General features: G+C 34.7%; 1 protein-coding gene across 4 annotated transcripts; it reads left to right on the top strand.

Annotated features, from left to right (window-relative positions):
- Positions 1 to 2125: 2125 nt before the first annotated feature.
- On the top strand, positions 2126 to 13844 carry LOC111276921 (ASI1-immunoprecipitated protein 2-like). 4 transcript variants are annotated; one of them, XM_022862891.2, is made up of 13 exons: positions 2126 to 2239; positions 2485 to 2754; positions 3176 to 3253; positions 4352 to 5206; positions 5734 to 5819; positions 5941 to 6035; positions 6118 to 6426; positions 6510 to 7001; positions 7167 to 7827; positions 7963 to 8193; positions 8342 to 8463; positions 10314 to 10681; positions 12154 to 13844. In XM_022862891.2, exons 2-13 carry the CDS (start codon positions 2659 to 2661, stop codon positions 13135 to 13137), a joined length of 4377 nt encoding a protein of 1458 aa, XP_022718626.2. In that variant the 5' UTR covers positions 2126 to 2239; positions 2485 to 2658; the 3' UTR covers positions 13138 to 13844. The 4 variants fall into 4 exon arrangements, with proteins under 4 accessions (XP_022718626.2, XP_022718627.2, XP_022718631.2 ...); XM_022862892.2 differs by having other exon boundaries at positions 2126 to 2377; XM_022862896.2 differs by lacking the exon at positions 6510 to 7001 and having other exon boundaries at positions 12154 to 13440.
- Positions 13845 to 14561: the final 717 nt, after the last annotated feature.

Below are 14561 nucleotides of genomic sequence, written 5' to 3'. Positions count from 1 at the left end.
TCTTGTTTTTAGTCTTCATCAGTAAGGATGTCAATTTTACCTATATTTAATGAAAAACTTGATTTTTTATCCAAATAGAGATAAGAATGAATATTATATTATAGGGATGGGATAAAGATGGGTATAATTTTATAATAAATATAATAAAACACTCTATTATTTAATAACCTATCCATTAATATCCTATTATTTAGGCAAAAAAGTAAAATTAATTAAACCCTGATTATGACACATAAAGATAGCAAATCAACCAAAAACTATCTGGTTTTGACCTAACCTGACCCGACCTTATAGGTTTTTTTTTTTTTTGAAAAAAAGGTTTTGAGTTAGGTCTGGTTGATTTTTATTTTTTTTGAGCTTTAGAGCTAGGTTTATATGAAACCTGACTCGATTTGAGTCGGGATATTTGCCAAAATACCCTTGTATGTATATATATATATGTAATTTTTTTAGGGTTTCCCATTTCTTCTTACCTCTAAGTCTAACCCCAGCCTCCTCAAGTTTCAACTCTTTAAAATTTTTTTCCATCCATCCACCTAACCCACGAGTTTCTATCCTAAAGGCTTTATCCATCATTTCCCTTCCAATAGCTTTGTCATCCAGTTGTTCCCTCCCTTTTATTTCAATTTCTCATATCTGTAAAAAATTTAGAAACGAATAGCTTTATTGGCCTAGTGGATTACTCCATCCACCCAACTACTTCCTTCCTAAAAGCTTCATATAAAAGAAAGGGGTCACCACTCACCAAAAGCTTTGTTCATTCACGGTTAGTCCTTATCTCTTTCTTTTTTATAGATTTTTTCTGTTATAATGTTATTTATTAAGCATTTAAAGTGTTTGATTTTGTCTCAATGAATTGTAATATTTTATTTCTCATAAAATTTAAATGTCGATCGTTACATTTTTTTTTTATTTTGTTAGCATAAATAATTAAATACCCATATTTGTTTTACTATTTGATTGTTTGCCTATCTTTTTTGGTTGTTTGCTTATGTTATCCTTTTTTTATTTGGTTTTAGTAACTTTGAAGGTATATAACAAATCCATTAGTAGTGTAGATGTTTTCAACAAAAAAATTTATGAAAATTTGAAAATCATCATTTAAATTGAAAACCATTAAATTCTAATAGATTTCATTCTAATCTTGAAATCAATAAGCGTTAATAATTTTTTCAATGTTTGTTATGATATGATAAATGCTGTTAGTGTTGATCGATAAGAAGTAAGAGCAATATAAATTTGCATTTAAAACTTTTAATCTCGTGTGTTTCGTTGAATGGCCTAAATCTTATCAATTTTTGAATATTCATTTTTGTGTTAAATGCTTCTTCCTATCTTGTATCATTTAAGGTTAAGTCTAAATGTGAATATTATACTTAAGATGGAAATTAAGACCAAAATGATACAAATTAGTCTATATTTTAATTTTTATACAATATGTTAAAACTAATTTTTATTTTTTTTTTATTTAGAATGATTAGCATAAGAGAGAAGAAGAAAAAAATTCTCATAACATAAAAGTAAAAAACAAACTATTAATATTTTAAACTTGGGTTAGTTTAAATTTATTGTGCTATAACTAACTAATCTTTAAACTACTAATTCAGGTTCGATCATGATAAAAAAAATACCTTTCTTAATGGGTTAGGTTTGAATTTTACAAATAAAACCTTCGAACAAAGTCAGCTTAAGTATCAAATAAAAACTTTAAAATTTTGAGTAAAAAAAAAAAGGTGAAATTTTATCTTGCTCCGACCCTTTTCCATCTCTACGGATACCCCTCAACACAAGATAATAGAAAACGGACATCTCAATCCCACGTGTAATTGCTTGAACTTAACAACATCACACGTGTAAACATCACCATTCACACGAGCCAAAATTGCACAATCCTTATTCGCACGTGTTTGTAGACTATCGCTCATTCCCTCTCCCATCCAACTGGCTTGTGTTCTCCGCAGCTTTAAAAAAATTTAAAGAAAGAAAAAAATGAAGGTACTAAAATTGGAGCACTTAGGGAGAACATAATTTTCTTTATTACGAAATTTATAAAATATTAAAAAAAACTCATTTTTCTCAAAAAAAAAAAAAAAGAAAAAAAGGTAGGGAGGGGTGGGGGGACGGAGAGAGAGACTAATCTATTGTAGAGATAGGGAGAGAGGTTTTTCTCTCTACATTTTAGGAGTGAGAGAAAGCTCAGAGGAATAGAAGGAGAAAAAAAAAGTGAAAAAAAAGAGAGGTAAATTTATTTTATTTTTAATTATTTAATTTTTGATTTTTGTTTATGGGTGAGAGAAGTTAGATTCTGTTATCACTATTTCAAGATATTTTCTCAGAATTCAGATCATCAAGAGAAAGAAAAAAGGACAAACCTAGAGTGAGAAAATGTTAAATTTATGGAGAAAAATTGAAATAATTTAATTTGTTATTAATATTGATTTGTTTTATTGTATATTTTGTGAATATCAGATTTTTTTTTTGTAGAAAAAACGTAGAGGAAATTTGAAGTAGAAATTGGGGGATTGAGATTGAAATAGGAATCGAAAACTTTCCAAGCGGTTAAAGAGGAAGAGAGAGAGAGGGAGGGGGAATCCGGAGAGGGGGAAAGAGAGAAGTTAGTTTAATGTTCAATTTGCATTGTGATCGTTTGCGTCCGCGATGGCGGCGGCGAAAGCAGCAGCTATTGTGGTGAGGCGGAAGGAGCGGCGCGTTGAGGAGCTTTTCGATGCGACTGAGATAATCTATGAACCAGAGGCATGCAATATTATATTATCTCTTCATTAGGGTTTCGTTTGATTTTATCAATTAGAAACATTGGAATATTAAATTCTGTTTTTTTAATTGATATAGTTTTTGATTCGTTTAAATTAACCATACAATGTGTGCAAATATTGGTAATATTTATCATGAAATTTGCTGTATCACTCCATTGTGGTGTGGGTGGCCTATGTTAGGAATTAGGGTTTGGCTCCTCTTTGGAAATTGGATATATTTCTTTCCTTGCTTGTTCTGTTTAGTTGCGTTACATAGTATGGCTCTATGTTAGACCCGTATGGAGTTTAAATGCAAGTTTTTGCTATTATTTTGTTTTAGATGTAACTAAATTAGAACAGTTTTTGTGCAATGAGTTAGACTTCCTGGATTTTGATTAATGATACAGTGATGTGCTTTTCAGATCACACCTGTTTTGAGAGGGATTTATTGCATGCAAGGGCCAGTGCATGAGATGGATCAAAGTATTCAGAAGAATATGGTGAGAACAGGGTAATCTGCAATCTTTGTTCTTAACTTGCAAATGCTTTTCTTTATCAATCGTGTTAGTATAATAATGTTTTAGGTTGAGAGAAGGAAGAATATCTGTTTATTGGTACAAACATATGAAAGTGCCAAGTTCTTTGAATTTGCTTCCCTCTTTGGATATATAATACATGGTATGTAGTTATGGTTAACCATATAATTTTTCTTGGTGAAGAGTGCTGAAAACTAGGAGGATGAATAAATAGGTGTGGGGTGAAGAATGATAGAATAGAAAGTTACTGTACTTTCCACTCATGTGCGTTCTGGGAATGATTTAAAAGTGGAATTTTAGAAAATGATGTATTTATTTCTTAGTTTTTGTCTGTCATCTCCCATTCTCTTTTGTTTTGCTGGATTCAAATTTGTTGGCTAAGGTGGCAAATGCACTCCCTTGATCATTTGCATTTTCTAAGTTCTCTCAGTACCAGTGAAAAACTGCATGCCATCTTACACCCATTTCCTGTTTTAAGAATTGGATAACATTGACTCAGCATATATGGCTGCTGTTTTGGAGTTGGAATAATTTATTTAAAGATGCCTAGTGTTCTAGAATATAAAGCCCTTCGTTGCATTATTATTTTTTAATTTTTATTCTTATTTTTTCTTGCATCCAATACATGATGTTAAATTTCTGTATGTTCAGTTTCAGTGATGAAAAGTGTGTTCTATTAAAACTGTTAGTGGTTTACTTCTAAAAAACAATCTTTAGAATAGTCAGTATTGTAGAATTGATTATTTTGTATGAAAAATTCTGTACAGTAACATTAGATGGTTCTTAGAATAAAAAAAAAAAAAAGATTAAGTTGGTGCTTTATTTGGTTCCTTATTTTGCTGTTCATTATTTTTCTTGTTAATGCACTTCCTTTCTCTGCCAAAGTGCAAAGCATGGCCTCTGACTCTTTTCTTTTGTGATGGTTGAATCAAAAATTATTTTCACTTGCTATTACTTTTGTTGCATAAGATTAATTATTTTTTTTCTATTGAGGAAAGGGCATAGGTATGGGTCTTTGGCTTTCTGTTTATTAGTTGCTTAATTCTGCTTTTTAAATCTCAGGTACCACCAAAAACTGTAAAAAGATTAATTAGGCGTGACATGAGTCAAAAGGTTCATACAAAAGCAGAATCTGGAACCTGTAACGTTTGCTCTGCTCCTTGTTCATCTTGTATGCACCTTAGTATAGCTCAAATGGGATCAAAAAATGAGTTTTCCGATGAAACTGATCATGTTTTTGTGGCAAGTGAGTATTCTATAAACGAGGATACAACAGGTGACAGCTTACAGCATACCCCCAGTGAAGCTAGCAATTTGCTTTGTGTCAATTCAAGTCGTGATTTTTACTCTGAAAATATAGAAAGTAAAGCAACTATAAGGCCATCTGATGTATCTGATGCTTTGGAAAATGTTGGGATTCAGAGACCCATCTCAAATAAGTGTGATGGTTCCAAAAGTGTTGAAGGCCAGGATGATAATATTTCATGTGCTAGTAGAGCTAATGATGTGAATAACAAGGATTTAGACAGTAAGAATTCATCTCGTAGTTCAGCGTCAGTTTGTAGTTTAGGATCCAGAAAGGTGCTTTCTTCCCCGAAGCTAGACTTGTCAGAACTTCCATCTGTAAAGGAGGAAGATGCTGGCAGTATTTCACTTAGGCTCCGGAGACCATATTCACGTTCACAAAGTGGCAAGAGTGCTATTGGAGGCAGTTCTGAGATTTCTACCAAAATCCATTCGAAGGCAGAAGCAGATATTGACAACAATGGTGATCCACTTGATAAAGCTGGTAAAAGTTTGAATAAAGATGAGCAAGATGAGTCGAGTGAGTTGGTTGAGTTACCTGACAAGCAGGAGTCTCCTTTGCAAGCACTTTCTGCAGATGAGGATTATGAATCTGATGCCACGGAGCATGATGTAAGTCTATCTGACACTTGCAATGAAGAAAGTCTGCTTGCATGACTGGCTATCTCTAGATTCTTTAGGACTGCCATTGTGGAGGTTGTCTGTTGAGCTTAATGTAATCAATCTGAGAGGAACAATATTAAAGATACCATATTTTAGTTGGTTTTCTCTTTTCACTAAGAGTGCATGTGCCATCACTAGGATAAGGGAAGTAGTGATTATAGTATTCTTAAAACTTATTGTAATGTTATGACTCTGGCCAGATCCTTTACTCTTTTAGGTGTTGTTAAAAGGAATCTTTTAAGGGATAACAAATGCTTTGAAAATGAATATGGAAGTTCTTGAACTTGTCAAATGGTTTTAAGTAGATTATTAAACTGGATTCCATCAAAACTATATTACTTAAAGAGAATCATTCCTTTTCTTTTTGCCTTGTAGGACTTTCTAGATCTTTTTTTTTTTTAATTTGTTAATAATTTTTTTATATCAATAAATTTTGCTGATTTATCTTTTCTTTTTTTCCCCAATTTCTGGAATAGGTTAAGGTATGTGATATTTGTGGGGATGCAGGACGAGAAGATTTGCTTGCTATATGTAGCAAGTGCTCTGATGGTGCAGAGCACACGTAAGTGCACAAATCCCTTTATCTATATGTTTTTCAGCAGGTTTTTATTGCATTTCTATTACTTCTTATCTACATGCCTGTATTCATTGGTGAGTTTTACGTTATTAATGCTATTGATCAGTTACTGTATGCAAGAAATGCTTCAAAAAGTTCCTGAAGGTTATTGGCTTTGTGAAGAGTGCAAGCTGTCTGAGGAAAGTGAAAGCCAAAAGCAAGGTTAGTTATCAAACAGGTGGAATAAAAAATGGCACTCTGATAGGAGCCTGTACTGAACTTATTTTGCCATTGAATTTTCTAGGTTTGGATACTGAGGGAAAAAAGGCAAGCAAACTTAGCTCAAGTAAACAAAGCTTAGGTAAGAGATATGCAGAAAATCTAGAGGGTGCTTTGGCTCCGAAAAGGCAGGCTGTTGAAACAAATATGGGATCACCGAAATCATTGAGCCCTGGCAGAGTGTCTTCTTTGTCTCGAGAGGGTTCATTCAAGAATTTAGACAAGGGGAAAGTGAGGCCATCTCCACAAATTTCTCTTGGCAATCGTTCTGGTAATGATATGCCAGAAACTGTATGCTCTCCTACTTCTGGTACTCGGCTGCAAACACCAAAGGGTAAGTGAATTGACTTTGTTGGCTAAAACTTTTTCCCATACTTGTTAATTTTAAGCATTGGCATACTGTCCTACTTGATACAGGTACCTTATTGAAATCCAGTTCATTCAATCCTTTAAATTCCAAACCCAAAGTGAAGCTTGTAGATGAAGTTGTTCTTCAAAAACAGAAAAGTGCTAGAGAACATGCATCCCTTGATAGCAGGGAGGAACCTGCTAGAATGATGGGCAAAGCCATTTCATTTAAATCAACTAACTCTGGACGGTTATATACTGGGGAATCAAAATTTAAAATGCTATCAACTAAATATCCTCATGTTCAAGATCGGAAAGGATTAAAACAAGTTAATGAGCGGATGTCATTAGAAAGGAAAAATTTCTTAAAGTTGGATCGCTCTAATTCTACTGTCTCTGTACCTAAGGTTGATCAGAAACTGACACCTCGTGCTGATACAATTTCCCATTCATCTGCAAGCAACAACCGAGAAACTAAGGTTGTTCAGTCAGATGGAAAACCATGTACCTTATCAAGATCAACCAGCTCTCTAGCTCGTGTAGAAAATGCAGTTACTTCTGGTATGTTGTGACGTTCTGATGGAGAGTCTCATTTTTTTTTTTTCCTTTTTAGCGTTCACTTTGATGATAATGCTTTGCTGTTTATTCTGTTTTCTTACCTCATCTCTGTTGTTGTTTTCTTTTGGTTGATCCTGACAAGTTAAAAGCATTATTCTTATTTTGCAGCTGTTGGAGTTTCATCCGCCAATGGGTGCATTTCTTCTGAACAGAAGTTAAACCAAGTAAGCCCAAAGGAGGAACCCTCATCAAGTTCTTCATGGACAGCGGAGAGGCAACCTAGTAATTTTAACGGAGTTATGTCAGATGGGCTTTCTCGGTCATTAGATTCAACAAACCAGAGTGAGAAATCTAGGGAGAGTTCTGTCAGTCGCTTGTCAAAAAGTGTTCCATGTCTTAAATGCAAAGAAATGGGTCATACAGCTGAATATTGCTCAGTCTCTCAGACTTCTGGTGCTGATCTGTCTGCTCCAAGAACTTCTAGGGAGGGGATACATAAAGGCAATAAGTTGAAAGCGGCAATTGAGGCAGCTATCCGTTTGAGGCCTGGAATATGTGAAAGAACATCTCAAGATCCATCATCAGTTTCCAATAAGGCAAAGAACATGATTTCTGTTGAAGGTACACATGAAGGGCAATCAAATCTTCATAATCAGGCTTCCCTTGGTAATAGGAAGCTGCTTAATTCACATTCCACTGGAGCTGTCTCCTTAGTTTCTTCTGTTGGCAATCTGTCAATGAGAGATATCTTTGCCCCTCCTTTAGCCGCAGAAGCAGTGTCTGCTGTCTCAAAGATTTCTGCCATTCCAGAACATGAATACATCTGGCAGTAGGATTCCTGTCCTTCTATTGAACTATTTTCTTTTGTTTGTGAAAAATATGCTCCCTTTTGGTGTCATTTTCATTTATTGCTGCAGCATAGAGATGTTTCTTAAATGAGATGGATTCTGTTACTTTTATGCAGGGGGGCTTTTGAGGTGCATAAATGTGGAAAACCTCCTGAGTTTTGCAGTGGAATTCAGGCACATCTCTCAACGATTGCATCACCTAAAGTGCTTGAAGTTGTCAACACTTTTCCCCACAAAGTTTCCTTGAATGAGGTACCTCGCTTGAGCACTTGGCCAACACATTTTCATGACAGTGGTCCTAAAGAAGATAATGTTGCTCTATACTTCTTTGCCAAGGACCTTGAAAGGTAGATATGAATATACTTTGTTTCTTTTTCCTTGTTCACACCGTCCTCTCCCTCTTCCTGTCCCCTTTCTCCAATTGGATTGATCATTGATGCAATTTCTCAGTGTTTTTTGTCTTTTAAAAACTTATTTCTGCTGCTCATGTTGCAGTTATGAGAACTACAAGGTCCTTTTGGATAACATGATCAAGAATGACCTGGCCCTCAAAGGAGCTTTTGAAGGTGTTGAACTCCTGATATTCCCATCCAGCCAACTTCCTGAAAATTGCCAGCGTAAGTATTGTTGCTAAATTGAGTATTCATATACAGTATAGTATCCTGTAATTTTACTTTTGGTTGGACTATATTCTTTGACCCAAGATTCACGACAAGGCAAGGATAAAGGGATATGTCTGTTTGTCTGCACCACACCACATGGGTTTGTAGGTACTGCTAAAGCATGGTCATGGGGGCTAATTTTGATATTTGCTTCTTACATACTTGAGAAATGTAAACAGCGATGTCTCAAAGTACTCAACCTTAACTTTATTACTTCGATACAGAAATTCCATGATATTAAACAACCTCCTAGCGTGCTCTCAAACTTCTTCGATTTGATTTTTCCGGTTGAACTTAGAAACATTTTCTACTAATGCATTCTTTTGTTTTGGTTCTTTGTCCCCCTTAGTGTACATCTATTGAAACTTGCATTCTTAATTTATTATTTCTATTGTGGTTCTGATATTGAAGAAAACAGTTTTGTAGATGTTATACAGAGCTGTTGTAAATGAAATAAACAATCAGGCTATAGTTCCCATGTAAAATTTAAAGCTTTGATACAATTGGATGACTCAAATTTGGATTAGTATTGTCAACAGCAGGAAAAAAAAAAAGGCAGTGTATGTGGAAAAGCAGCGTCTCTTTATTCCAATGTATGGTAATTTGCTGAATTGTGTTTAGTGAGACGTGCAATGAGGTGATGATATGCTAATTAGACTCCGTTTTCCAAATCTATGCTCTAGATTTGCGGATTAATGGACAAATTTGCCTGCCAAATGGGTCTAACACTGTCATTTTCTGAAGTCCTCAAGTTTTTGGGCATCTTAGATTTAAGGAAATTGATTTGGTTGAGTCTTTTTTAGCATGCGTTTGTCTTTGTGTAGGCTAGGGCTACTAGTTGTAAGGGTGATGATATGATGCATTAAAGACCATATTGTAGGTGGAGTTTTGAGTTGTCATCTCTTAATTGTTTCAAGCAAGGGGACTTATGATGGCTAAAAACAAAAAAGAATTGTCCTTTTGGTTATAAACTCTGCTTACTGTATAATGGAAAGCCTCTGTTCCCACTGAGTGTTTTCTTTTTCTCTTGCCAACATTGGTGCTGCACCCTGCATTAGAGCATGTTTGCAGTACTGTAGCCTGCAGGTTTGGGAAATTTGTTTGTAGACTATAGGCGTGCTGATGTATTGCAAATGGTTACTGTTTCTTTAGCACACTTTCCATAGTCTTGATGTGGGTTTTGGCATTTTTCTGTTTGGTTTTGTTTTGATAACATTGATAGAAATAGTACTGTTTACAGAATGTATTTAAAGGAAGGTTTGGAGAGTGACTTCATTCTCTGTTATGCAGATTATTTGCTTTGAGTTATTTAAGTCTATCAAGCATCGTTCATTGCATGGCTGCCTGTTTCTGCATTACCACAACTCAGAATCAACTGCTTAATCCCAAATTAGCAGGGGCAGGCCATATGAATCCTTTTCTTTATTCCATATATTTAATGTGACATTATGTGGCGAATTCTTTGACATCAAATCATTTTAATGCAATTCAACTCATAACTTTTGGTCTATCGTTATTTTTTTTTTCCTAACTTGTATCAAATCATTGGCTCCTTTGTACCAGTGCATCTGTCAGCATATGCATGGTACCTTTATCTTTCTCTTAAGTTGTACTTAACAGGACTGGACCTATCCTTTGAGGACTGATTTTTTTTTAAGGTCTATTTTGGTTTATGTCTCACGGTTTTTGGATTCGTCTTTAATTTTGTTGGATTTTGTGATTTTCTGTTTTTATGTTTAATATGTTCTATTTTCTTATCAAGAGGGAGAAAAGGAATGCTAAAATTTGTGATTTGCTGTATGCAGGGTGGAATACCTTATTATTCCTCTGGGGGGTTTTCAAAGGAAGAAGAGCAAACTCTTCAAATTCCTCAAAGAATGCATGCATTCCTGATGCAAGCATGGTACATTTGGAGAGGGAGATATCTGCTGATATTACTCAGCTAGTAGATAATGAATCAGCTGCATGTGACAATACATGTAATGTAGCCCTAGTAGCCAGTGTGGTTGGAAAGGCATGTATATCAACAGATAGAATTGGTGATAATGAGGCATATGTGGGAATACAAGCAAAATTGAAGGAGCAAGATGGTAAAATTGACACCAAATTCTTGTCGAGAATTGCAACAAGCAGCACACAGGTGCATCCAGAAATGAAATGCACTAGTTCTCTGGTAATGTGTTCTGTCAATATATATTACTTAAAAAAGGCTGTCAAGTTCATCTTGTTGCTATAGTTGATTGCTTATATTTATTATGCCTTTATTTACTAATATTCAACCCTACAATCAGCTATAGGGTATTATTTATTTAGTGACATAATCAAATCAATCAGGAATTAAGATATTCCAAGTCAAGAAAGTAGTAATCTGATTTATGTTGCAAAATGCTTATAAATTTACATTTTGGTCTCTGATTTTATTCAGTTTCTTAGTTTGTGGAGGAATGTTGTTGGTTCTCTTTTCTAATGTTAGTGCTGTTAAAGTTTATTTTAAGGTTCATTTATGTGAATTCTCAACCTTCTAAATATTTCATTGGCCCCAATTGAAATTTTACTGGATGGTGTTGCCCTGTTATAGCTTTGCACATCCTCACTGAAGTCAACAGGAAGTTAAATTCCATGCAGTCGTGGATTTTTCCGTTTCTGTTTTCTTTGTTTGTATCTCTTCAATGTGAACTTTCTTACTATGATGGGCAGCAGGTGGCTTTCTAACTGTTATTGATTAAAGGCGGAATGTTTGCCTGTGCATTGGGCTGTTTTTTATTTTAATTTTAATTTTTCTATTTTTTTTCTAATGGATGATTAGTTGGATTGGTTGTTTTTTTGTCCTGTTATCAGTGCATGGGTGCAATATTTGGCTTTGTATTTGTCCTTTTTTTTGGATAAGTGTTTGGCTAGTTACTTGGACTGGTGCATGTTGTTTCTTCTCTTCCCTCTCTGCCCTACTGCTCCCAAAAGGAAAAAACGAGTCACCCAATGTTTCTTTTAGGGTGGGTGTTGGCACGTTTATTATCTGTGGACCTCATTAAATTGGTTTTATGCTATATTAGAATCCTTGAGCCTCTTTGCACTAATCAGTGTTTTGTCTTAAATATTAATTATTTTCTCGTATTTTTCTTAATAACTTGTTATCAATTAGCTATGTATTTTAAGACTGATATCTAATATATTTTAAGCTATGTATTCTTAATATCTAATATATTTTCTTTTCTGTTTGAGACTATTTTGTGTATTCAAACAATTTGGCTAGATAGGAACATTTTAAGACTAAAGAGTTTGGGCCATTTATATGGGAAAAAATGTTTTGGATCACAATTCTACCGAGTTATGTATACTGAGCAGATAATTGTGATCCTGACCTTCATCAGAAGGATCAATAGTGTCTGAAGTCCTTCAAGTTAACCACCTGGGAAGGACTCGTAATCATTGAAACTTTATTTTGTTTATTTATTTATTTTTTTGTGAGGTGGGGAGGGTGGGGGTTGGTTGAAAGAAGTGTTAATATTTGATATTGTGAGTTGATTTGTTGACTTGTGTGTTGAGTTTGTATTGTATTATTTGAACTTGTTGCATTTGTTTTTAGGCAAACAGGACAAAAACAAAAACTCCTTCATACAAATGTTGACTTGCACCATTATATTGCAGGACAAGAGCAAAGTTCCAGATTGTAGATTCGACACAGAGCTCAAATCTTGCCTTCAAGCTGCTGAAACCAATAGTGTTTCTGTTATAGTTGAGAAAGAGGAAATGCATGTACCAGAAGATTATCCGTCTTTAAAAAATCACCCTACTGGAAAGCAAGAGGCAATTGTGGGGAAGATTGATGGAGATTCTGTTAAAATTAGGGATTTGAATGATGATGGGTATGCTGATGGAAAAAATTCTTCAAAGAGAGATCTTGACTGTTGGCAGCAGAATTATCGGAAACGCTCATGCTTGGATCTTACAGAAACAGTTTCAGAAATTTGTACTGATACAATTCAAAAAATGCCATGGAGTGAGGTGAAGAGAGTTTCTATAGATGGAGGAAGTGATAATAAAATGCTGAAGACAGGTTCCAGTGGAATATACCAATATAGCAGTGCTAGAGATCAAGGTCCTTTTGGTGATAGTTTAGCATCAGACAGACATGATCTGGGTTTTGGCTCTTCTGTCGAAGATAAGAGGTGTGACATTGCTTGTGAAGAAAAAGTTATCCCTGAGGACATGGGAAGTAGTGAAAGGTTCTTCTTTCCTATGGATTCACATCGGGCAAGGGAACTTCAGTTGGGGAACAACTCTAAACCCTGGAAGGAGCTCTCTGTAAAAGACGAGGACCAAGTCCACTATGCCTCTCCTAATCTTGAGCTTGCCTTGGGGGCCGAGACGAGATCACCAAACAAGGGGATCCTGCCTTTCTTTGTTGGAAAAGTAGACAAAAATGACAACCAGGACACGCCCATGGATAAGGTAACAGGAAAGGAAGAGGAGGATGATGAATCTGCCTCCCTTTCCCTTTCCCTCTCATTCCCATTTCCTGAAAAGGAACGGAATGTGAAGTCTGTTTCTAAAACAGAGCAGCTGCTCTTGCCCGAGAGGCATCCTGTGAATACTTCCCTGCTACTGTTTGGGGGCTTCCCTGACAAATAGGCTCATGGTGATCCTAGGTTGTTTATGCATTTCTTTGCCCTACATGAAAGTGGTAAAAATGTATACCAGGTCACTAGCTCATGTACAATGGCCTAGCATGCAGCAGCTTTGTAGGAGAAACCCACATTCCATCTGTTCATATAACCCACACAGAACTTAGCAATAACTTTTCTCTCCTTTTTTTGAGTGCATAGACATAGTCACGGCTGTTTGTATATAAAGAGAATGAAAGCCGGTTTACTTCAAAATATCTCACAAGAAATTTGCAAACCAATCCTTTGATCTGGAGGAATTTTATTTTCATTTCGGTTTCCTTTTTTTTTTCCCTCACTACCATTCCTTTACTGCTTTGAATGGTTTATTAGCAGGTTATTAGGGAATTGGCTGATGATGGATTGGAGGGAACTGGGGAATGAAGCAAACCAATAATTTTTAGAGGCCAAGCAGTGCAGTGGTGTGAATATTGAATTGATTTGGTTCTATTAGCTGGCAGATCATAAAGGCTTTCTCAAGCTTACCCATTCCGTCGTTTCATCTTGTTGCTGCCTATGTAAAAAATGTTGGACTTTGGCTAAGTGAGAATGGGAAGATTACCCACCCGCAGGGGACAAAGAAATTACATGCATAATGCAACTTTTTAAGAGTTTGATCGACTTGCATGTTGTTCGAGTTTTATCTGAGTTAATATTAAGTTGTTATTAGGTTCATTATACTTGAGTTATATTTTTCATAATAATTTGACCATATTCAAACATTTTAAAAGAAATTTATTAATTATATATCCTTAAAAATTAAATTCATTCAAGTATTGAGTTTTAACTTTAATTCATATAAATCATTTAGTTTTTCGTTTCAAAATTAATGGAATTGGTGTGAGTTATGATTTGGGTGGAATTTATCGTAGATTCAGGTCAATTTTAAAAAAGGTATAAATTGCACCAAACTCTGAAAGAAATGACACAAAGAAGGTTGTAACATTTAGATCTGGATCCAGTGAACCCAAAAAAGTTTTACTATATTGTATAGCATAAATTCTTTTTTTGTTAATGTTAAACTAAAGTTTTGGATTTAATTTTATTTTGATTCAAATTAGTATAGATTTAATTTTGATCTAATGACAAAAAATATAAGATTTACATTAATGTAAATGGATTTAAATCAATGAAATTGAACGTACAATAATAAATTTCAACGAAATTGAAATACAGTTATAAAATTCAACATTAACTCAAAATATAGTGGCAAAATTTATCTTTATTTAATTATTTTTTGGAACTTAAAATTGAAATGAAGTTAAAAAATGGTTTCGGCTAGAAAAAAAAAAAAGCTAATAAAATAATAATTGGCAGTCAGCAGAGAGGGCGGATCCATCGAAGCGTTAACTTTGGGCGTAACAATACAACTCGTCGTTTTATGGCCGGGAT

Source organism: Durio zibethinus, chromosome 7, assembly GCF_047325235.1.
Source record: "Durio zibethinus cultivar Kanyao isolate XHJ-2024 chromosome 7, ASM4732523v1, whole genome shotgun sequence".
NCBI lineage: Eukaryota > Viridiplantae > Streptophyta > Magnoliopsida > Malvales > Malvaceae > Durio > Durio zibethinus.
This window is presented reverse-complemented; position numbering and strand designations above follow the sequence as displayed.